This window comes from Squalius cephalus (genome assembly GCF_949319135.1).
Source record: "Squalius cephalus genome assembly, chromosome: 3".
NCBI lineage: Eukaryota > Metazoa > Chordata > Actinopteri > Cypriniformes > Leuciscidae > Squalius > Squalius cephalus.
In genome coordinates this window covers 39591036-39614592 of record NC_137124.1, presented here as the reverse complement: position 1 = coordinate 39614592, position 23557 = coordinate 39591036, and the positions used below count along the sequence as shown (strand labels likewise).

General features: G+C 47.2%; 1 protein-coding gene across 1 annotated transcript in view; it reads left to right on the top strand.

The window, feature by feature from the left end:
• LOC307155819 (B-cell scaffold protein with ankyrin repeats-like) overlaps positions 1–23557 on the top strand; it is a 241732-nt gene that overhangs the window by 209626 nt on the left and 8549 nt on the right. Inside the window, exons 10-11 of the mRNA XM_079866781.1 lie at positions 9463–9525; positions 9702–9883. Of these exons, the coding sequence (XP_079722907.1) occupies positions 9463–9525; positions 9702–9883 (245 nt within the window). The remainder of the gene's footprint in view (positions 1–9462; positions 9526–9701; positions 9884–23557) is intronic.

Below are 23557 nucleotides of genomic sequence, written 5' to 3'. Positions count from 1 at the left end.
GCAATCTTTAGTGGCAGAAGTGATAGGTCTCACATATTTGAAACACGGAGTCGGCTTTGCAGCCTTGGCTAAATGCAAATTACACGAGACTAGGTAATGATCTGAGATGTCATCGCTCTGCTGCAGAATTTCAACGGCATCAACATCTATTCCGTGTGATAATATTAGATCTAGAGTATGATTACGACGATGAGTAGGTCCTGACACGTGTTGTCTAACTCCAATTGAATTTACAATGTCTTTAAATGCCAATCCCAATGCATCTTTTTCATTATCGATGTGTATATTAAAATCACCAACAATTAGTACTTTATCTGCAGTCAATATTAATTCTGATAGAAAGTCCGCAAATTCTTTGATAAAGTCTGTATGGTGCCCTGGTGGCCTGTATACAGTAGCCAGCACAAATCTCAAACGTGATTTATCGTTTACACTATATATTTTTACATTAAGCACCAATGCTTCAAAAGAATTATATTTAAAACTTGATTTCTTAGTGGTTTTGAAACTATTACTATAAATTACAGCAACACCACCCCCTTTGCGTTTCAGACGAGGCTCATGTTTATAACAGTAATCTTGCGGGGTTGATTCATTTAAAGTAATGTAATCGTTTGGTTTTAGCCAGGTTTCTGTCAAACACAGCACATCTAGTTTATTATCTGAAATCATATCATTAACAACGAGTGCTTTTGAAGTAAGCGATCGAATATTCAGCAACCCAAGCTTTAGCATTTGCTCATCTGTATTATAGCTGTTTTTTATTTGTTGAACATCAATTAAATTTTTAACCTTAGATGGGTTTAAACGTTTTTTGGATTTCCAAGTTCGGGGAACAGACACAGTCTCTATATGATGATAGCTAGGTGAAAGAGGCTCTATGTGATGGGATTTATCTGACCTTGGTGACGCGAGGCCGCTAGGAGACGGTCGGTTAAGCCAGTCTGTCTGCTTCCTGACCTGAGCCCCAGATTGTCATGTTTGAGCTCTAAGACTATGAGCCATATTACTAGAGAGAAGAGCAGCACCATCCCAGGAGGGATGAATACCATCTCTTTTCAACAGGTCAGGTTTGCCCCAAAAACTTTTCCAATTGTCTATGAATTCTATATTATTAAGCGGACACCACTTAGACAGCCAACCGTTAAGCGAACACAATCTACTAACTATCTCATCACTCCTGCGAACAGGAAGGGGGCCAGAGCAAATTACAGTCCTTGACATCGTACTTGCAAGTTCACACACCTCTTTAATATTAATTTTGGTGATCTCCGACTGGCGGAGTCGAACATCATTAGTGCCGACATGAATAATGATCTTAGAGAATTTACGATTAGCATTAGCCAGCACTTTTAAATTTGCTTTGATGTCAGGCGCTCTGGCTCCCGGCAAACATGTGACTATGGTGGCTGGTGTCTCTATTTTCACGTTCCGTGTAATAGAATCGCCAATAACTAGGGCACAATCATTCTCAGTGGGTGTTTCACTGAGCGGGGCAAATCGATTTGTTATGGTAATCGGAACGGAAGAGTGGTTTTTAGATCCGCGACTAGAGCGATCCCTCACTGTCACCCATTTGCCTGGCTGCACAGGCTCTACTTCAGCCGGAACCGACTCATGTAAAGAGTTCACTATGCTATGCGCATCCAAAACATCTAAAGCACTAGCACTCTTACTATCCTCAATTAAAGTTTGGATGCGTGTTTCTAATTCTGAAATCTTCTCTGTCAACCTAACTGTCTCCTTACATTCATCACATATAAATCCTATATTGCCGACAGAGAAGGCTATGCTAAACATGTGACATGAAGTGCAGGTGACAATAACAGGACAAGACATTACTCACCGTGTTTGTTGACTGATTCTTACTCACCTGAGCTTTTTATGAACTCAAAGGCGCGGACGCGCGAGAGAAAAATAAATAAATAAAAATAGCTGAGCGCACGGGTGGCGCGTTAACAGGCTAGCGAATTACTAGCGTTTTGTGCTAGTAGTACTAATAACAGAAGCTAGCGATGTCAGGTTAATCTGAGATGTTGGGTATAATGTAGTAGTATAAACAACTAAAAATGGTAGTAAATGATGGTTCAAAACAAAGAAATACAAGGCTAAGACGGAGCTTACAGCACCGAAGCAAACAAACGTACTCGGTTACTAATGTAACCTCGGTTCTCTCTAGAAGAGGGAACGAGTATTGCGTAAGTTGCTTACGCATCGGGAAAGTCTTCTTTCTTCGAGATCTGAAGCCAAAAAATTATCCTTAATTTTGTATTCATTGTCAACGCAGTGCAGCAGCCGACAGACCTAGGCAGGCTGTATAAGCGTGCTCATTGGCTGCTCGGCGGCAACTGCTTAAGCCTATCAGTGAGCGCTCTGAACGCGGCAACGCTTCGCGCCCTCCACACCCTTCTAACCGTCAGAATGGGTGTGGCCAGCGTGTATATATTCAGTGCTCACAGGCTAAAATTCTGGTTTTCGCAGTCTGAAGCGCAAAAGCTCGTGGCGCGACACGGCAGGTTACGCAATACTCGTTCCCTCTTCTAGAGAGAACCGAGGTTACATTAGTAACCGAGTACGTTCTCTTACGAGAGGTTCTCTCGTATTGCGTAAGTTGCTTACGCATCGGGAACCCCTTGTCAACGCCGTGTGCGCCGAGCATCCAGCCCATGAATCCCAGGGAAACCGGGGAAAAACATTCTGCTGGAATATGTGGCCGGTCGGAGAGACGGGCCAGCACAGTACAAGTACTTCATGCAGTATATGAAATAGAGCGGCGCGGCCGGTCTATAAGCATATAACAGTGCAAAACAGTAGGGCCGGCAGAGCGAGCCCATACAGTACATAAGCACTCATAAGGGTAGGAGAAGAACAACATAGTCGGTCTCACATGAAGAGAAAAATCCCCGCGCCACAGAGAGGAATACGGGCGGCCAGCAGTGCGGGCCAGCACCGATAACAGCGCGTAACGGGAAATAGGAAACAGAGCGGATCAGCCGGTCTGAGTCAAACACTTCACCCTGAGTATAGTACCAGAATAGCGCCAGCATATGAACGTAGTCTGCACACGAGAACTGGGCAGAGCATGCATGTCACTTATACTGACAATATTTTTGCCTGTAGGGCAGGAACTTCCAGGTTATAAAACCTCACGAATGTTGACGGGGAGGCCCAGCCCGCCGCCATACAAATATCGTGGATAGAAATTCCGCTGGACCAGGCCCACGACGAGGCCATGCCTCTAGTGGAGTGGGCTCTGATGCCCAGAGGGCACTGCAGGTGTTTGGAGGCATAAGCTGCTGCGATCGCGTCCACTATCCACCTGGACAGGCTCTGCTTCGAGGCGGCGAGACCCTTGGTGCGTCCGCCGAAGGAAACAAAGAGCTGCTCTGAACGCCTGAAAGCGGCGGAGCGCGTGATGTAAACTCTCAGCGCCCAGACAGGGCATAGGAGGTTATCACTGTCCCCATTATCGGATGCTGGCAGAGCCGAAAGGGAAATAACTTGTGCCCTAAACGGGGTTCCAATCGCTTTGGGGATGTAACCGTGTCTCGGTCTGAGAATGACTTTCGAGTCATTCGGCCCGAACTCAAGACATGCAGGGCTAACAGATAGCGCGTGCAGATCACCCACTCGTTTGACTGAAGACAGAGCTATCAGAAAAACGGTTTTAAGCGACAGGTACCTTAGATCCACGGATTCAAGCGGTTCAAAGGGAAAAGCCTTCAGGGCCGCCAGGACCAAGGACAGATCCCAAGAAGGAACCGAGGGGGGCCGCGGGGGATTCATCCGTCTAGCTCCTCTGAGGAAGCGGATAATGAGCTCATTCCTTCCCATTGCCCGGCCGCGCGTCGTCTCAGCGAACGCTGCAATAGCGGCCACATATGCTTTGAGCGTGGAAGGGGATCTGCCCTTTTCCAACAGCTCTTGTAGGAAGGAGAGCACCCGCGGGACCCCGCATGCGCGCAGATCCAAGCTTTTAGTAGCGCACCATTTGGAAAACACCGACCATTTAGACGCGTAGAGCCGTCTCGTGGAGGGGGCTCTAGACTGTGTGATCGTGTTCACGACCCCTTCTGACAGGTCAACGGGTATCCGTTGATCACCCATGCATGCAGCGACCAACGCTCTGGATGGGGATGCCAGATCGATCCACCGGCTTGGGAAAGGAGATCCTTTCTCACCGGGATCGGCCACGGGGGTGGGTGCGACAGCCTCACCAGCTCTGGGTACCAAGTTTGGTTTTCCCATCGCGGGGCTATAAGAAGCACTGAGTGGTGCGTTTCTCTGATCCTCGAAATGACCTGTGGTAACAGGGAGATCAGAGGAAAAGCATACAGCAGGAGGCTGGGCCATGTCTGGGACAGCGCGTCCTCGCTCTTCGAGTAAAACTTCGGGCATTGTGCATTGTCTTCCGACGCAAAGAGGTCGATCTCCGCTCTGCCGAATAGGCGCCAGAGAAACTGGACTGTCTGGGGGTGCAGGGACCACTCTCCCGGGGGAATGTTGTCCCTGGACAGTCTGTCTGGACCGACATTCAGGTGGCCCGGCACGTGCGCGGCTCTCAGCGAGCGGTAAGCCCACACGAGAAGGCGTTCTGTCAGCTTGCACAGATTCCTGGATCTGACACCGCCCTGTCGGTTCACATAGGATACCACGGACATGTTGTCCGAGCGGACTAGCACATGGTGATCCTGTATGAATGGGAGGAAGCGCTTGAGCGCGTTCTCGACCGCTATCATCTCCAAGCAGTTTATGTGGAGGCATTTTTCCTGGTCTGACCATAGGCCAAAAACCGGTTTGCCCTCGAACAGAGCGCCCCAGCCTGAGGTGGAAGCGTCCGTCGAGATAACTTTGCGGTGTGAGATAGCTCCCCTTGTCACTCCCCGCTGGTACCAGTCGGCCGCTAACCAGGGCTTCAGTGCTGAAACGCAGCTCTGAATCACTCTGATGCGGATACCGCCGGAAGCCCATGCTCTGTGAGGCACTCGGGCATTCAGCCAGCGTTGTAGCGGGCGCATTCGTAAAAGGCCCAGCCGAAGCACTGCTGCGGCTGAGGCCATACAACCCAGTAACCTCTGAAATGTTTTGAGAGGTACGGTGCTGCCTGGCCGGAAGGACGCGGCCAGGCGTCGAATGCAGCGCGCGCGCTGTGTCGACAGGCGGGCCGTCATCGCTACAGTGTCCAGATCCAAACCCAGAAAAGTGGTTGATTGACTGGGCACCAGCGAGCTCTTGGTCCAAAGACAGGCCGAACGGCAGGACGGTGTACTGATATACCTGACCGTCGAAGGCGAATCTCAAGAATGGCCTGTGACGTGGTATTATCTGGATCTGAAAGTACGCGTCTTTTAGATCGAGAGATATAAACCAGTCCCTCGGGCGAATTCGCGCGAGAATTTGTCTGGTTGTGAGCATTTTGAACGGTCTTCTCATAAGAGCCTTGTTCAAACGTCTCAGATCCAAAATTGGTCTGAGAGCTCCGTCCTTCTTGGGAATGAGGAAATAACGGCTGTAAAAGCCCGACTCGCTCATGGAAGGGGAAACCGGTTCTATAGCCCTTTTGCACAGAAGTGTAGCTATTTCTGCTCGATGTAGATGTGCTACTTCCCCATTCACTCTGGTCTCGATACGCGCTTGAAAGCGCGGAGGGCGGCGAGCGAACTGCAGCGTATAGCCCTGTTTTACTGTGCTTAGCACCCATTCTGATGCGCCTGGAATAGCTTCCCACGCTTTAGCGTGTGCAGCCAGGGGCAGAATGGCCTCCGGGCTCCGATCGCCGCGCATCGCGGGCTCGAGAGCTCGAAACGGAGGGGCGGGCGCGGCGCGCGCGCTCTTGGTGCTTAGATACGGCGGATCGCACGCAGCGATAGCTGGCCGTTTTACACACAGTGTCCCGGTGGCTTTGGACGGGGAACATATAGTGTGAGGAGCGACGCGCGATGGCGGCGTCGGGGCGAAAATGTTCGTTAGTATGTGTGAGCGCTCGAGTGCGGGCACAGGACTTACATTCAAAACATGACCGGTCGTGCGAGGCCGTGTGACAGAGCGGGCAGTGAGTAGGTGTGGGCACAGAGAAGTGGACACGTGACCTACTTTTAACACTAAAGCGGCTTTTGCCTGCTTTATGAGAGTGGGCTCTGTGAGAGACACGGGATGTATAGTGCTTGTGTACAGGGGTGAGCACAGAAACGTGGGCACATTCACTGCACTTGAAACACATACGGCGTCAGCCGTGCAACCAGACATTATGCTCTTTTGAAATTTCTCTGGGTTGCCGTGAGAACGGCGGTTGCGCGCAGGCGAGCGGGTAGATATACCGGCTCGTTGACTGCGAGGTAAACAGCTGCAGTAGCCGTGGCAACGGGGACTGACAGAGCGTTAAGCTTCGACGGTGGTCCAGCCGCAGCGCTGCGGGACTTAACCGTCTTTTCTTCTCTCGTGTTTAGACGCTCATAAATACTCGAGCACCATGAGTAGGTGTGGTGCGAGAGGCGGGTTCGCTTTCTGTAAGTAAGAAAGACTGGCCGCGAGCTCGGAGAAGCAAGCAGCATACATTTTTATCTGCCCCGAGAGCTGGGATCGAACACGGATCTCCCGCACGAAAGCGTATGATTCTGCCACTGAGCCACAGGGGAAAACGCATTAGCTTTTGGTTAGCGCGAGCATATAAAAAGCGACCTCATGTGTCGCGTCGGCGTTTGTTTGCAGGCGTGCGTGTATTTAAAACAGGCTCGTTTACTGCAATAGTAATATTTCCAGTCGCCTGAACTTAAGAGGGGACTGAGAAATGTGTGAGAATTGGCGGTTGTCCAGCCGCAGCGGGACTAACACACTCTCTTCTCTTTTCGCCGGTGAGTGAGGCGCACGCTGAACGTTGCTCGTGACCGCCCGCTTTGTCATCCCTTGAACGGCGCAATCTGCGCGGCCCAACGAGGGAGAGAGCGGGCTTGCTTTCTGTATGTAAGAAAAACTGGCCGCGAGCTCGGAGAAGCGAACAGCATAAATTTTATCTGCCGCGAGAGAACCCGGGTCTCTAGCATGACAGTCTAAGATTCCGCCACTGAGCCACAGGGGAGAATACATTAGCTTTCGGTTAGCGTCATCATGTCTTGTGACGGCGTTTGCTTGCAGGCGAGCGTGTATTTATAACATTTAAGACATTTTTTTTTAATTTTTTTTTTATTGACAATCAAATTTTGGCTAAGGTTTCTTATTGGACTGAAATATGAGAAGGAAAAAATTTAAATGATGGACAAAAAGAAGGCCAAAGATATGTGCTATTTTTTCAGGATATTTGTTATCAGCTTCTCTCTGAAATCCCCTTCTTCTGATATACAAACTCATTTTGTATATATTTCTGTATTATATACAGACATCACAACAGGCTTACATCAAATTCATATTATCTGGGCATTTGTATTTATATCATGGAGGGAGTCTTCAGTTCATTTTAACCACTGATTGCCACTAATCACTGACGTTTACTGAAAGTTTTAGAAAGAATAACATGGACCAGTTTAAATGGCCTTGTATATATTTCACATACATCATCAGAGCACATTAAATATAGTGTTCACAATGTTCAAAGCAAAGTAATAAAAAACTTGAGGCATGTTATTTTCCATGAACCATTTGTATTAAATTCATTACATGACTGGTTGAAACTGAGGAAACCAAGTACATCATACATCATCACTCTCTTCACAGATTGTTGAACAAGTCTTTAGGGTGTAGTTTTAGCTACTGTTTTAGATTCATATTTCCTTGTCATTATGCTGTGTCTGTGTGGCAGTGCTGCGGTAAGCAAGTTGAGTGTATGTACTGTATGCGTGTGTTGGGTTCAGAGGGGGTTGGGAAGAGTTTATCAGTCTCGCTGCTGGGAATACTGTGTGTCATACTCATAATGTGCTGGTCTTTACAGTGGGAGCTGGTATGGGGGACTTTGTTATGGGGACTTTCCATAGACATAATGATTTTTATACTGGACAAACTGTACATTCTATCCCCTAACCCTACCCCTAAACACAACCCTAAAGGTCACGTTTTGTCAATCAAGCTTATATACTGCCTCCGAAACTTTCGTCCGTCATAAAACAATTCGGATCAGGTTCGATTTTCTGCATTTTTCGCATCCGTAGCAAGCATTTTGAATGGTGTTTTGACAATTCAAAATCACGAATGATGAATACAAAAAAATGTATGCGAAAATTTGCGGACCTTAAACGTGATTGACACAACGTGAGGTTATATTTATTTTTTAACGTACGAAAATTTCGGACGAGAAGTTTTTCCAAAAAACACACCAAAAAAAAACACACATTCTTTATGATTTATAATCTGTGTTCCTAATGGGGATCAAAAAATGTAGGGCAACCATTTAGAGCAGGGGCCAAGTAGAGTCAGCATTGCACATTACATATGTTTTCCATCTATCTTATTCCACAACATGAAAAAACTAAGTGCAAGAAAGCAAGATTTTTCCATCCATTCCTACATAGGGTCTTTCGCCTACGCACTGATCAGATTTCTTCGCCTACTCACGAGGTAGAGAGTCTTCGGGGGAGGGGCAAATGTGTACTGTGCCTTTGGACTCAAACTACGGCAACTTGGACTTCACAAGTGTAACGAAACCCTTGATAACAGAGAATGAAAGCCAGCACCATTGATTTTCTCAGGGGACGACAGAATGAAAGAGGATTCCCAAGTATGCAGGACTGCCACATAAAATTCCACATTATTGCAGCTACTTTTGTAATATGTTGAATTAAATGCTGGGACATTGTGGTGCTCTTCATGAGTATGTTATAGGCAGTGACTCTCAACTTCTTTCAACTCACTGTTTCCCTTATATGACACACTCAGGGCTCTTTCCTAAAGAGCTGAGGATCTGAATCTGGTGTGTTAAATAAAGAAGACATACAAAATGTGCAGAGCAGTGGGTCCCTAGGACCGGAGTTGAGAACCACTTTTCTCATCTGCCTCAAACAATGACAAAAGGACCAGGTTCAAAGTCGTATGGCAGTGGGACACAGAGAGCATGCAGCATATAATTTAAAGCACGATCAGTTTCATCATTGACTGCATGCTTCACTTTAAATCCATTTGCTTGCCCTCATTGATCTCATTGGTCCTTATATTTCATTCAACTATTTCAATGAGGATTGTGAAACAGTTTCATATTTATATATATATATATATATATATATATATATATATATATATATATATATATAATTAAACATTTAATTATAATCCAATATTGACACACCTCATATCTTGAAACATTCATGCTGTTTGTTGTGAGACTGGGAGAGTTGAATGTTTTTGAATACATGCCTCCACCTTGTGGACTTTCCAGGATAATGCAGACTCATTCTCAGATGTGTTTGGTATACTGATGCAGTGTGGAAGCAATAACCACGACTATAATAGTGCTGTATTTATGTGAATTTTCTTTAACAGTATTCCAAAAGAAAAAGTCTCAAGGAGATGCTGAAACACTATACTCTCTTCCTTCTAGACAGAGTAAGATTTGTTTGTCTGAAAATGGAATAGTTTTATACAATATACACTATGAAATGACATGAGATTTCATGTTTTGGATCTGCTGTAAGCATTTAATACTGAGTTTAAATAATAACTAAATATTGATAAATCATATGTCCAACATTTTAACTACTTTGTGGTCTCCATTGTGACAGCGAGGCAGAGGGATAGCATCTCGTCCACTTATGACACCTTTGTGCCCAGTCAGCCGCCAGGACTGGATGAGCTGATCAAACTTCAGGAGGAGGTGAAGATGGGCACTCTAAGTATAGATGATGCTCTGGATCGATTCAATGACTGGCAAAGGCTTCGGAAGGGAATGGACAGTGTCCAACAGGTGAGGAAAGCAAATTTATTTCAAAAACATGTTTATGTGTATCTCTCTTTAAAATACCACAATCTTAGTTTGTGTATTATAATAGTATTTTAACATGTCATTTTAATCACATATTAAACCTTGGATTGTGTTTAATAGCATTCTGTGGTGGAAATTACATTGTAAACATGTTTGGAAATAAAAATCAACAACTTTTTTATCATGAAACAAATCCCGTTTTGCCAATATATATATATACATATACACTACCGTTCAAAAGTTTGGGGTCAGTAAGATTTTTTAATGTTTTTAAAAGAAGTATCTTCTGCTCACCAAGGCTGCATTTATTTGATAAAAAACAATAAAAAAAAAAACATTAATATTGTGAAATATTATGACAATTTAAAATGACTGTTTTCTATTTTAATATATTTTAAACTGTAATTTATTCCTGTGATCAAAGCTGAATTTTCAGCATCATTACTCCAAGACACTGAAGACTGGAGTAATGATGCTGAAAATTCAGCTTTGATCACAGGAATAAATTACACTTTACTGTATAGTCACATAGAAAACAGCTTTTTTAAATTGGAATAATATTTCACAATATTACTGTTTTTGTTTGTATTTTTAATCAAATAAATGCAGCCTTGGTAAGCAGAAGATACTTCTTTTAAAAACATTAAAAATCTTACTGACCCCAAAATTTTGAACGGTAGTGTATATATATATATGTGTGTGTGTGTGTGTGTGTGTGTATATATGTGTGTATATATATATATATATATATATACACAATCTGGAAAGGGTTGTTCAGCCATTTCCAAACAATTTGAAGTGCATTATTTTAGAAGATTCACGAGTGGAAAACATTCAAGACAGTTGCCAATCTTCCCAGGAGTGTATGTCCCAGCAAATTCACCTCAAGGTCAGACCTTGCAAGGCTCAGAGAAATTGTAAAACCCCCAAGATCTACACCTCAGACTCTATAGGCCTCAGTTACCATGTTAATTGTTAAAGTTCATGGCAGTACAATTTGAAAAAGATGAGACAAGTATGACATGTTTGGAAGGGCTTCTTTTCTCTAAAAAGAACATGGCAGCACAGTTCCATCTGAACAAACCTTAATATTTCTGGAACAATATCCTTTGGACAGACAAGACCAAAATGGAGATGTTTGGCCATAATGCACAGCGCCACGTTAGGCAAAAACTAAACACAACATATCATATACATATACATGAGCCAATCATGAAGTGCCATAGTATTACACATTTCCTTTCAGTGTCCTCTTCTATGCCTTTTTAACCAGCATAAACTGCATGAAAGGAACGAAGATGAGTCTTAAAGTGCGCAGAAGCATCACAGATTTTTTCCCCCAGTGTTTATCCTTGATCATTTTTTCGATTATTAATAAAGCTCCACATGCCCCACAGCTTTGAGATTAGAAGAACCAAATTGTTTTCTCTTTGGATCTTTTAGTTGTAAAGGAATAGTTCATTTATATATACAATTTTTGTAATCTTGAAATGTCACATATATATATATATATATATATATATATATATATATATATATATATATATATATATAGAAAAAGTTTCTTATAATTTTAATTAGTCCTTGATAACAAAAGAAAAATCTTTTAGTTTTAATACAAATCACTCCTAGGACATAAAAGTACCTGTAAGTGAAGAAACACTATAAGTCAATTTTATTGTAATTTTTCTTATTAAAGTTAAAATATAAGGCAAGAATGAAATAAAAATATTTCTACCTGACAGCAGTGGATCATGCAACATATTGTAGGTACAAATGTAATATATACAAGGTGTAACGAGTGTGCATCGGCAGACTGATGAAGACAAAGACGAATAAAGTTCCAATACAAGGTTTAATATAATAATCCAAATAGGTGTAAATCCAAACAGGTAGCGGGAAACACACACCTAACTGAAAAGAGACCGGACAAACTCAAAGGGAACACATAGGAACTTATATATGAACGATAACAAGGTGAACAGCTAAACCTAACTAATAATAGTAACCGTGGAAACTAAAGAGTGGCGGAATCTAAAGAAAGGAACACGTGACAAATGAAAACAAACGTCTCGGTTACTAACGTAACCTCGGTTCCCTGAGATGAGGGAACGAGTGTTGCGTAAGCCTTAGCTTACACTACGGGAAAGCCCCTTTTTCTCAAGAAGATTGAAGCCAAAATTATCCTATAATTTGTATAATTTAAAACGCACTTGCTGCAGCAGCAGACCTAAGCGAGATGGCTTAGCGCGCTTATTGGCTGCTCTGCGGCAACTGCTGCAACCTATGGAGAGGCAGCTGTGACGCCAAAATGGCTGTGGCCAAGGCTATATAAACCGCGCCCTTCCATAGGTGCTTTGTTTTCATCGACTGAAGCGATAACATATCAGGGCACAAGCACGGCAAGGTTACGCAACACTCGTTCCCTCATCTCAGGGAACCGAGGTTACGTTAGTAACCAAGACGTTCCCTTTCGAGAGTACTCTCGTGTTGCGTAAGCCTTAGCTTATGCTACGGGAACCCCGTGTAAAACTCCGTGCCTGCTCAATAAAACTTCCTCAGTCAGCGTCGCCATACAGATATCTTGAAGTGAAATCCCACTGGACCAAGCCCAAGAGGAGGCCATGCCTCTAGTAGAATGAGCTCTGACGCCCAGGGGGCAAGAGAGGCCTTTGGACACGTAAGCCAATGAAATAGCATCGACTATCCAACGTGAAAGGCTCTGTTTAGTGGTAGCCAAACCTTTAGTGCGGCCACCAAAGGACACAAAGAGCTGTTCTGTTTGTCTGAAAACCGCAGAACGCTCCACATAAATCCTAAGAGCCCTAACGGGGCAGAAAACGTTTGCGTCCCTTTCATCGTCAGATATAGGGAGAGCAGACAGGGAAATAACTTGAGCGTGGGCGAACTTACGAATGAGCGTGGAAGGGGATCTACCCGCGTCCAAGAGCTCCTGGAGGAAGGAGAGCACCTCCGATACTCCACAGCATTGTGGTTGTATGTTCCTCGCTGAGCACCAGTTAGAGAACACTGACCACTTTAAGGCGTAGAGCCGTCTAGTAGAGGGAGCTCTGACCTCTGTGATAGTGTTTAAAACTCCTTCTGGGAAGTTAACGGGTACCCATTGAGGGCCCATGCATGCAGGGCCCACAGCTCGGGATGGGGATGCCAGAGCTTCCTTTTTGCCTGGGAGAGGAGGTCTCTCCTCACTGGAATTGGCCACGGAGCCGTTCCCGGTAGCTGCATCAGCTCCGGGAACCACATCTGGTTCCTCCAGAGCGGGGCTACTAGGAGCATCGCGCATTTGGTCTCCCTGATCCGTTTGATCACCTGTGGTAACAACGAGATCGGTGGGAACGCATAGAGTGGACGCCTGGGCCAGTCGTGGGCCAGTGTGTCGTTGTTCTTCGTAAAGTAAATTGGGCAATGAGCATTGTCTTCTGAGGCAAAGAGGTCGACCTCTGCCCTGCCAAAGATGCTCCATAACAACTGGATCACCTTGGGGTGAAGGGACCATTCCCCTGGGGGAACGTTGCCCCTGGATAGCATGTCTGGACCCAGGTTTAGGGTGCCTGGTATATGCGCCGCTCTCAGCGAGCGCAGATTGTGCTGAGCCCACACGAGAAGGCGTTTGGCCCTGGTGTACAGGCTCCGAGATCTGATGCCGCCTTGGCGGATGTAGGACACCACCGCCATGATGTCCATACGGACTAAGACGTGGTGACCTCGCAAGTATGGGAGAAAAACCTCCAGAGCTAACTCGATAGCTCTCATCTCTAGACAGTTTATGTGTAGGCATTTCTCCGGGCCTGAACAGAGGCCGGAAGTGGGCCTGCCCTCAAACAGGGCACCCCAACCGAGGTTGGAAGCATCTGTCGAGACTACTTTTAGCTTCGAGCTCGTCCCTATGTCGACACCTGACTGGTACCAGCTGGCTGTTTTCCAAGGTTCCAGGGCTTTGATACAGCCCTGAGTTACCCTGAGACGAAATTGACCAGATGCCCAAGCATGAGATGGGACTCGGGGTTTTAGCCAGTACTGGAGGGATCGCATATGTAGCAGACCCAGCTGAAGTACTGCTGAAGCCGATGCCATGCGACCCAGAGTCCTCTGCAACATTTTGAGAGGAATGATGTCGCCAATTTTGAATGACGCCGCTAGGCGTTGGATGGAGAGCGCGCGCTGTGTTGTAAGCCGCGCTTTCATCGACACAGAGTCTATTTCTGTTCCCAGAAAGGAGATTCTCTGGCTGGGTGACAGCGAGCTCTTGGTCAGATTGATTTTGAAACCCAAATTCTGCAAATGATTGAGAAGCAGAGCTTTGTGAGTCATCAGTTCCGTCTTTGACTGGGCTAGAATTAGCCAGTCGTCTAAATAGTTCAATATTCACATACCCTGTTGTAGGATTGAGTGCGAAACAAACACAAATGAATCTTCCAGGTGAATTGTTCAAACATAATTCCACACAGAACTCAACATTACAGACACAAAATCACCAACCCCAGAGCCATAAAAGAAGGCTCCTGCCAGTCTATCTAACCAACGAAAACCCCCAGCTAAGAACTTTATGGCCATGCAAGCTTCAAAGAAGATGAGCCAAACTAAAGGAAGAACTTGTCAATGTGAGATAGCTTGGAAAAGAATGATTGGCTCAGAGATGGCACAGCTCAGTGCTCGATCAAGATAACAGCAGAAGCTGCTCGAGCCCACAACATTCCAGACCCCCTTCTTCTTAAGGACCTCTGAATGACCTCAGGGTGTAAAATCTTTTCAAACCACAGAACTGAGATTTTACCTATAACTATACATAAAATCATTCAAGAACAATTTTCAATGGACTTATAATCAAACATCATGCAAATACATCATTCTATGTTGTTTCTACAATATATATGTGTATCTAATATACTTAGATGCCATATAATTCATGTAATTGTTATAACTATTAGGTGTGTGAATGAAAGTGTGTCGTGCTTCCTGTCAGCATGATCGTATGTTCTTAATTCAAAAGATGGCTTGATTGAAATCTGTGTAAAATGTTTCATATTCTTATAATAGTAATAATGTCTAAACTGTGGCCTCTGTCCTCTCTGCTAGAGCTTAGAGAGTAAGGAGAGCACAGATAAGCTTGATTTATGATAAGAAGTGAAGAAAACGCCACCTCCTAAATAAAGATAGTGTCTAATTGGTCAGAACTGATCCAGGAGGCCGGACAAACGTGAGTTTAAAATATTAGACCCGAACAAAGTTTTAGAAGAGTTCTCAACAAGGAAAAAGTGTGCGAAGGGAGAAGAGACCAGACAGACAAGTAACCATGTAAACACGCAGACAAAAGAACCCTAATCAAGATCAGAAGAACATGGGTTAAACAACTTCATTCAAGCCATCTAACTACTCTCGTCTCAATTTTCTTTCTTTTCTAAGTTTTCCTTTCTTTTCCGTTGTGAGCCTCGGTTCTAAGTTAAGTTTTGCGGCAAAGTTTCGTTCCACGATTCGACAAAACCAGCTTCGGACAAAGACTCTCAATCCATCCGCCTGCACACCACGTGAGTGGCCGCCCCAGACCCAGGCACGAGGAGACCAGCCAACGAACTCTGGAAACCCCTGTTACGCAGACAAAGGGAATCCCCAAAGCAAAGACAAGCAAGTACTGCCTCCAGACTCTTAAGCTGAACTGGTGTATTGATATAAATGTAATAACCTGTCTAAGAAACGATAGAAGGGTTAAATTAATGCTTGATGGTTCGTTCCAGGTCATGTCTTATAAGTGCATATAGAAACTTGGGATTTCATCATCTCACTCTTAAACTCACTCTTAAAACTTAATCTTTCCTCACTCTCTTTCTTTCTGCAACTGGTATGAATGTGTGTGCGTGTGTTTGTGTTAGATATTAGTTTTATGTGTTAGAATAATCAATAAAGTCTTGTTTGTAATTTTAAAGAGAAGTGTTACTTGTGTTATGTGCTTACGAATTTAATGTCTTAAACTGCTGATCTAAGTTACCTTGCTAACTATAGTGTTTCACTATAGTTTGGAAATGTATATCTGCTGCAGAGCGGATGGTTAGGGCCGGTTCAAATGAACCCTGAACGAGTCATTTGCTCGGTCGTAATAAGTGATTCTTTCGAATTCCCTATAAATTGATTAATAATTCCTTTGAGCTAAATTGACCTGTCTGAATAATAGACAAATATCTTACACTGTTGTCTCGGGGAGCGAGCGCTGCGTCCATGCACTTTGTGAATGTACGAGGTGCTAGAGACAGGCCAAACAGAAGGACCGTGTACTGATAAGCCTGGCCCTCGAAGGCGAATCTCAAGAATGGCCTGTGGCAGGGCGCTATTTGTATCTGAAAGTACACGTCTTTCAGGTCTACCAGTATAAACCAGTCTCCTGGGCGAATTTGCGTGAGAATTTGTCTGGTCGTCAGCATTTTGCAATCGCCTCATAAGCGCTTTGTTCAATTGTCTGAGATCTAGGATGGGTCGGAGACCGCCATCCTTTTTTGGAACGAGAAAATAGCGGCTGTAGAAACCTGACTCACTCTGTGTAAGAGGAATGGTTTTGATTGCACCCTTTCTCAGCAGTTTCGCTATCTCGGTGCGAAGTAGGTGTGCTACTTCGTCTTTTACCATAGTTTCGACCATGGCTTGAAAGCGCGGAGGTCTGCAAGCGAATTGCAGCGAATAGCCTTGTTTGATTATGTTTAACACCCATTCTGACACACCCGGGATGATTTCCCACGCTTTTGCGGACTAGGCTAGGGGCAGAATGATATCTGGGCTCGGATCACTGTGTGATAGGGATCCGGTGACCTGATTGACTTGTGCTTGTGACACTGTACATACAGCGCTTATGTGAGAAGGCGCGTGTTGAATAACGGGCGCCTGGTTTACACATGATACACTCGCCACGAGAGCGGGGAAGATTTTGATTAGTGGAGGCCCTAAGTGTGTGTGCGACACTGAACTGGCAGTGTTTATGAGTAGGGGTGAGCACTGAATAGTGGGCACAGTTCCTAAGTTTAGAACACCGTCGGCATGAGCCGGGTAAAAGGCAGAATTTTTTCTCTTTTTGAGATTTATTTGGGTCGCCATAAAAACGGCGTTTGTGTGCAGGCGTGCATGTTGTGTAACAGACTCGTGTACTGCAGTATAGACATCTCCAGTCACCTCTGGTGAGGGAACTGTGAGAAGTGTGCGCAAGCTCTTCGACGGCGGTATGGCTGCGGCGGGACTTAACTGTCGTCGTTTGCCCCTCGTGGCTAGGAGGGTGTCGGAGGCTCAAGGTCTAGTACAATCTTGGGCCTCGGACCCCGTGAGGGAGGCGGTCTGTGGCGGCTAGACGAGCACGAGCGATGGGGAGCCTCAAGCGGGTGGACGGCGCTGAAAAGCTGGCGGCTGAAGCGGAGGCCTTGGAGTCTGAGCAGGCGGCTGTTTCTTTGAGCGGCCTGAAGCAGAACTCGAGCGCTTAGGCAGGAAGTATCGCAGGACCTGTGACGCTTTCTGTGCCTCGGAGAAGCATTCCGCGAAGCCCTTGACAGACAGGCCAAACAGACCGGATGGCGAGATCGGCGAGTCCAGAAAGGAGGCCCTGTCCAAGTCCTTCATGTCTGTTAGCGTCAGCCACAGATGTCGCTCCAAAACAGTCAGGACCACCATATTCCTACTGATAGCCTGAGCGGTGGTCTTTGTAGCTCGCAGGGCTAAGTCAGTAGCGCTTCTCAGGTCTCTGAACGCGTCTTGGTTCGGGCCAACCTCGTCCAGTGTGCGGAGAAGGTTGGCCTGAAAAACTTGAAGCACCGCCATCGTGTGGAGTGCTGATGCAGCCTGACCGGTGGCGGCATAGGCGCGACCTGTGAGAGCTGAGGTAGTCCGGCAGGCTTTAGAGGGGTGAGCGGCCTCACATATCGCGCCTAAAAACGCTAGGCGCGCCGCATTCTCCTTTTTCCAAAGCGCTAGGGCGGTTGCGCTCCGGAGGCGTCTGTCGTTGCTAAGCAACCATCAGCTGCGCTCTGGTTGGTTCTTGTCACGTGACCTATGGTGCGCTTGCGGCATTCTGAAAAGTTGAGATGTTTTTATCTCGATGCGGCGCGGACGCGCTTGGAAAAAACGAGCGCGTCGCACCGCAACCGCGTCGCTCCCATTATGAGCGCGCCTACATAACGAAATAACGAACTTGAGCGCGCAAAAGACGCGATATGTGAACAGGCCCTTAGACTGCCATACGGTGGAGGGTGGGCAAAGGTGCGCGGACACGGCCTCTTCGATGGGGGAAGATGCTGGTAGCCCTTTTCCTGAGCGCCGTCAACAACAGAGAGCGTCGAGGAAACAGAGGTTTTCAGCCTGGCGGAAAACGGAGCCTTCCATGATTTAGTAAGTTCGTCATGGAGTTCCGGCAGGAACGGGGTGGGCCTTTGCTGAGGGGCCTGGCGGCGTCCTTGCAGAAACCACTCGTCGAGCCTGTTGCGCGTTGGTTCGGCGGGTGTAGACCACTCAAGGCCAAGGTTCTCCACGGCCTTTGTCAACACGCGGATGATTCAGCATCCACACCGGCTCTTACCCCACTGGTGCTGGCCTGGGTTGAGGGGGCGGGTTCCGGAATGGAGCCCGACCAGCCACTTTCCAAGGTGGCGAGAGAGCAGTCGAGCAGAGGGAGCCTCGTCACCGTCTGGTCCACCGAAAGTGATGGGAGCGGCTGCGGAAACCGCCGGGCGCTGGCTATCCATGAAAGAGACCGGTGAGGGCGAATCAGTGGGCGAGGCACGCGGGGATCCTACCGGCATGAGCTTGCGAGTTGCTGAGGCTTCTGGTGCTCTCTGGGAGCGGCGCTTTTTACGGCGCGGCCCGTGAGAGAGAGAAGGAAGCGTATCCTCGCCAAAGATGGCTAACCGAGCCCGCAGGGTCGGTAAGTCCATCATATCGCACTCCTGGCAGCCGCCTTTAGAGAGCGCGAGGTCGGCGTGGTCCTTCCCCGGGCAGGAGACGCAAAGGATGTGGCGGTCTCCGGCCGTGAGGGGGGCTCGGCACGAGCCGCAGTTGAGGCGGGGCATTTGGAACAACGCCCGCGAATTTGCTCTTTTAGAAGAAAGCTTCAAAGGATATGTGCGCGCCGGATGGTGTAGCTGAGACGGCGGCTGAAGGCGGTGTAGGAGGTGTCCAAGCCGGCTTCCTCAGTCCTGCAGTGCAGTGGCTTGTCCCGCTGAAGTGCTGTGTCGACGGCGTGAGGCTTCTTCCAGAGTCAGCGAAGAGAATCCTACGCTGAAAGGAGATGAAATCAAAGCACCTATGGAAGGGCACGGTTTATATAGCCTTGGCCACACCCATTTTGGCGGGCCATGACGTACAAAGAGTGCGAAGCACCCTCATTGGTCAGTACGTCACAGCTGCCTCTCCATAGGTTGCAGCAGTTGCCGCAGAGCAGCCAATAAGCGCGCTAAGCCGTCTTGCTTAGGTCTGCTGCTGCAGCAAGTGCGTTTTAAATTATACAAATTATAGGATAATTTTGGCTTCAATCTTCTCGAGAAAAAGGGGCTTTCCCGTAGCGTAAGCTAAGGCTTACACAACACGAGAGTACTCTCGAAAGGGAACTAGAAGTCCATGAAAATTAACAGAACATAACAGTGACACTATGGGCTCTATCTTACACCCGGCGCAATGCAGCATGTATTTTTTTCAAAAGTGTTTTTTGCTAGTTTCAGTCCAACGCAGTTATCATTTTCACGTTGTTTAAATAGCAAATGCATTTGCACCCATTTGTGCGCCCATGGGCGTGCTGGTCTGAAAACGAGGTGTGTTCTGGCGCATTGTTGGCGCGCTGCTATTTTGAGGCAACAGAAATAGACTGGGCCATTGACCAATTGAAACCTGGTCTAAAGTCAATTAATGGTTAGTAATGTGTGCCTATAGGCGGGTCCACAACGGGCGCACAGTCTGCTAATTAAACACACAGGGATGCACAGCAGCACACAAACATGCCAAATATTTAAAATAAAAGGATTACAGTGTAAAAGATTATTATTGTGTACATAAAGATATGGTGGAATCCGGCTTGTTCCATAGATGGTTTGCTTGCGCACTTTTACCTCGCGCACGAGCAGTTCCGTTTGCGCTCTGGAGACGCGTTTGGTCTTTCCACTATCAAATTCCGTCATGTAAAAAGCAAATCTGCCATGGCGCCAGCGCAACTGGCATTTAAAGGCAATGGGAGATGAGACTCTGATTGGTTTAACGCACGTAAATCCCAAAACACACCCATTACTCATTATGAGAATAGGGACAACCCCTTTAGACCATGCCAACCATTCGGACACGCCCTAAGTGAACTTGTGCCCTGTGCTTTAGACCATGCGCTTAGATCGTTAAAATATAGGGCCCAAGGACTGTAAATGTACTGTATAAAAACCATGGGTAACACTTTATTTCGATAGTCTACTTTACTAACTATAACTAACTTTGCAACTACATGTCAACTTATTCTACTAACCCTAACCCAACAGTCTATTAATACTCTAATGAGAGTAAGTTGACATGTAGTTGCAAATTAATTAGTTATTTGACATGTAGTTGCAAAGTTACTTATAGTTAGTAGAATGCCTAAAGTGGAATGTCGAAATAAAGTGCAGTTATACTGTGTATAAAGGGACTGATACACAAATATTATTTATACTATAGTTTATATATTATACTAGTATATACTAGTGTATAATTACTGTAGATGAGAGTTTTAGTTGTACACCTGAGTCATCTCCATCATTACTGCTGTAAGAGGTTATTTTTTACAAGTGCATCCCACCAACCTGCACAGCAGACATACTTCAAAATTTGCACTTTACAGTACAATGTGTGCACTTACAGTGTACTTACCCAAGAAAGTAATGAGTAAAATAAGCAGATGGGTTAAGGTTAAGTTGAGGCTTAATACCTAGTTCCCTTTCGTTCAGGAACTCCTACGTCTCGTCGGAGGAGTTTCCAACGAATTGGGATCACGCTAGGGAGACCAACTGTCTTCGAGTGAAATAAAACGAGCCAATGAACATTGGCATGCAAGATTTGCATTCCGCGGCCCGCCTACCAGCGCGGGTATAAAGCGGAAGCAAGCGCATACACAAACGCTTTTTAGCTTCGGAGCCGACCGATTGTGTCCTCTCTGAGTGAATGAGCTTTAAGGTTGTATCTATCTTACGCTCTACGAGTCTGCTGTTTCGGGAAGGGATCTCTCTGTGTTGATGAGACGGCGTTTCAGCGACCGCGCGATTTCCTGTCTGCCGGCCTGCGTCTACACGCTGTTAATTCAAAAGCTGTTTTCACAGCTGGTAAACGGTTGAGTGCGCATAGCGGGCTTGCAGTTTCCCCGCTGTGTTGCCGCGTTGGGTCCCTGTGTGCTTCAGCACAATAAAGAGAGTACTTTTTTCCTGAAAGAGCAATACGAGTGAAGATCGCGTCCTTTTCAGGATGACGTTTCACTCGTGTGTTTCTGGATGCGATCGTTTCCTGTCCTCATTTGACGGCCACGTTCATTGTATCACATGCCTAATCAGTGTATGAGACTACGTTCGTGGGTGGTTCATGTTCTCTCAGGAGTGCATGAACACGTCGGCACGTTGTTCGTCTTCCCTTTTTAAAGGCTCGAGCCGCTCAGCGTGCCGTGTGCCGTCGAGCGCCGGCTGACACGGTTGTCACAGCAACCCAGCGCGTGTCATTCGGCGCTCTAGATGCGCGATCGAGACTCGTGTACCTCTACGAGGTTGATGCCCTTTGCTTGTTCCCCAACCTAGTTCCTTTTCTAAAAAAGGGGAGGACTACTTTGGCTAATGAGCATTTGGTGATCTGGGGGTTACAGTGTGGAACGTCTCGCCAGGTGAAAGACCCTCACGAGCTTCCCACTCCTCTAGCGCATCGCAAACATGCTGAGATTGTGTTCATGGGTGGTTTATGCTTTCTTATGAGAGCATGACCACGTCGGCACGTTGTTCGCCTTGCCTGAAGGCTTGAGCGCCCGGCGTGCCGTGTGTCATCGAGGCGATGGCCACGTTCACTGTCTTGCATGCCTGGTTGGCGGCCACGATCATTGTTTCACATGCCTAATCAGTGTGTTGAGACTGCATTCATGGGTGGTTCATGTTTTCTCATGAGTGCATGACCACGTCGGCACGTTGTTCGTCTCCCCTTTCGCAAAAAAGAAATAAGGGCTTGAGCCGCTCAGCGTGCCGTGTGCCGTCGAGGCTTTCGGATGGGATTCTGGTCCTTCTCATGAGGGACCAAGCATTTCATTCGGGGCTCCAGGGGAGGACAGATGTCGATTGCTACATTGGAGAGAGGGCTGTTATACTCTGAAAATGATGCTGAGTTCCTACTAAAATGGTGTGTTCTCGTGCTGAAGATTCAGACTTGACAGCCACACTTCCTGGGTCTAAAATGCCTGGATGGGTGTGAAAAACTTTGGCAGTATGGAAGCATTTTGGTGCCAATATGGCAAGCCAAACATGCCTAAATCTAAAAGTTTTTCCTCTCTCACTAACCCTGCACATTCAGTGCACATGGGTAGTTCTGATTCGGGGTGGAGCTGCGCTTAGTGACTGACCGTGATTAGTCACAGCGCTGGCCCTCGGTCAGACGATGTCCACTCTGGTGGTCCAGAAGCGCCTCAAAACCAGCCCGCTCGGAGTTCGTTTCCCCCCAGCAAAGGGAAGGGAAAACGACCCTGAGAGGAGCGACCCGGAATATGTGATGTCTGCTCTTCTGGAGTGCGTGTCATCACCACTCCTTCCCCCGGGGGAGGGCCGGGTGGATAATTTCATTTCTTTTCCGCCGGTGGTCCTCCAGTCAGCGGTACCCAAAGTTTGAGCAGTCCACTTCCTCTGAGTCTCTCACGGGCCCCAGCGCTCAGATGACAGTGAGGGCTATGGCCTGGTCACTCTCGTCTCTTGCTGGGCGAGGAGGCGGAAACCAGGACTCGATGCCCCTGGGCCTCGCTCCCCGTTTCCCCTCACGGTCGAGGCTGGCAGACCAGTAAGACCAGTCTCCTCCATCCGAGAGGGTCAGAATGGCAGTGCGCGCCGCCCCCGAACGGCGCCACTCCCGTTCCCCTCTCCCCAGCTCCCAGATAGCAGTGCCGCCACCCCGGTCACGTCACTCCTGTCTGCCGCTGGGCGGGAAGGCACCAGCAGCCGCCCTTGGGCCTCGCTCCTCGTCTCCTCCCCTTCCCTCGCCAGGCGACAGCCCGCAGCAGAACACTCTCGGGTCTTCTCTGCCGTCTGTCCCCCGGTGGAAGCAGGTAGGTGTTGTCCAAGTATACACCCAGACCCCACTCTCGGCCGCTACAATGCCACCGGAGCCGTGTCCCTGCCTTCCACCTCGCTGCCCCTCCGCGGGTACGCCGACGGTGCGGGTGGACTCGTTGCGGAGGGTATCTCGGAGCCTGGCTAGCGCTCCTGAGGCCGTCGCACTGGCTCATCCGCACCATCCGGCTCGGCTATGCAATTCAGTTTGCACACCGGCCTCCCAAGTTCAGGGGCATCCACTTCACCCGTGTGTGTCCGGTGGATGCTCCTGTCTTGCGGAAAGAGATCGACGACCTGCTGGCGAAGGACGCGATCGAGCCGGTCCCTCCAGCCGATATGAGGTCAGGGTTCTACAGCCCTTACTTCATTATAC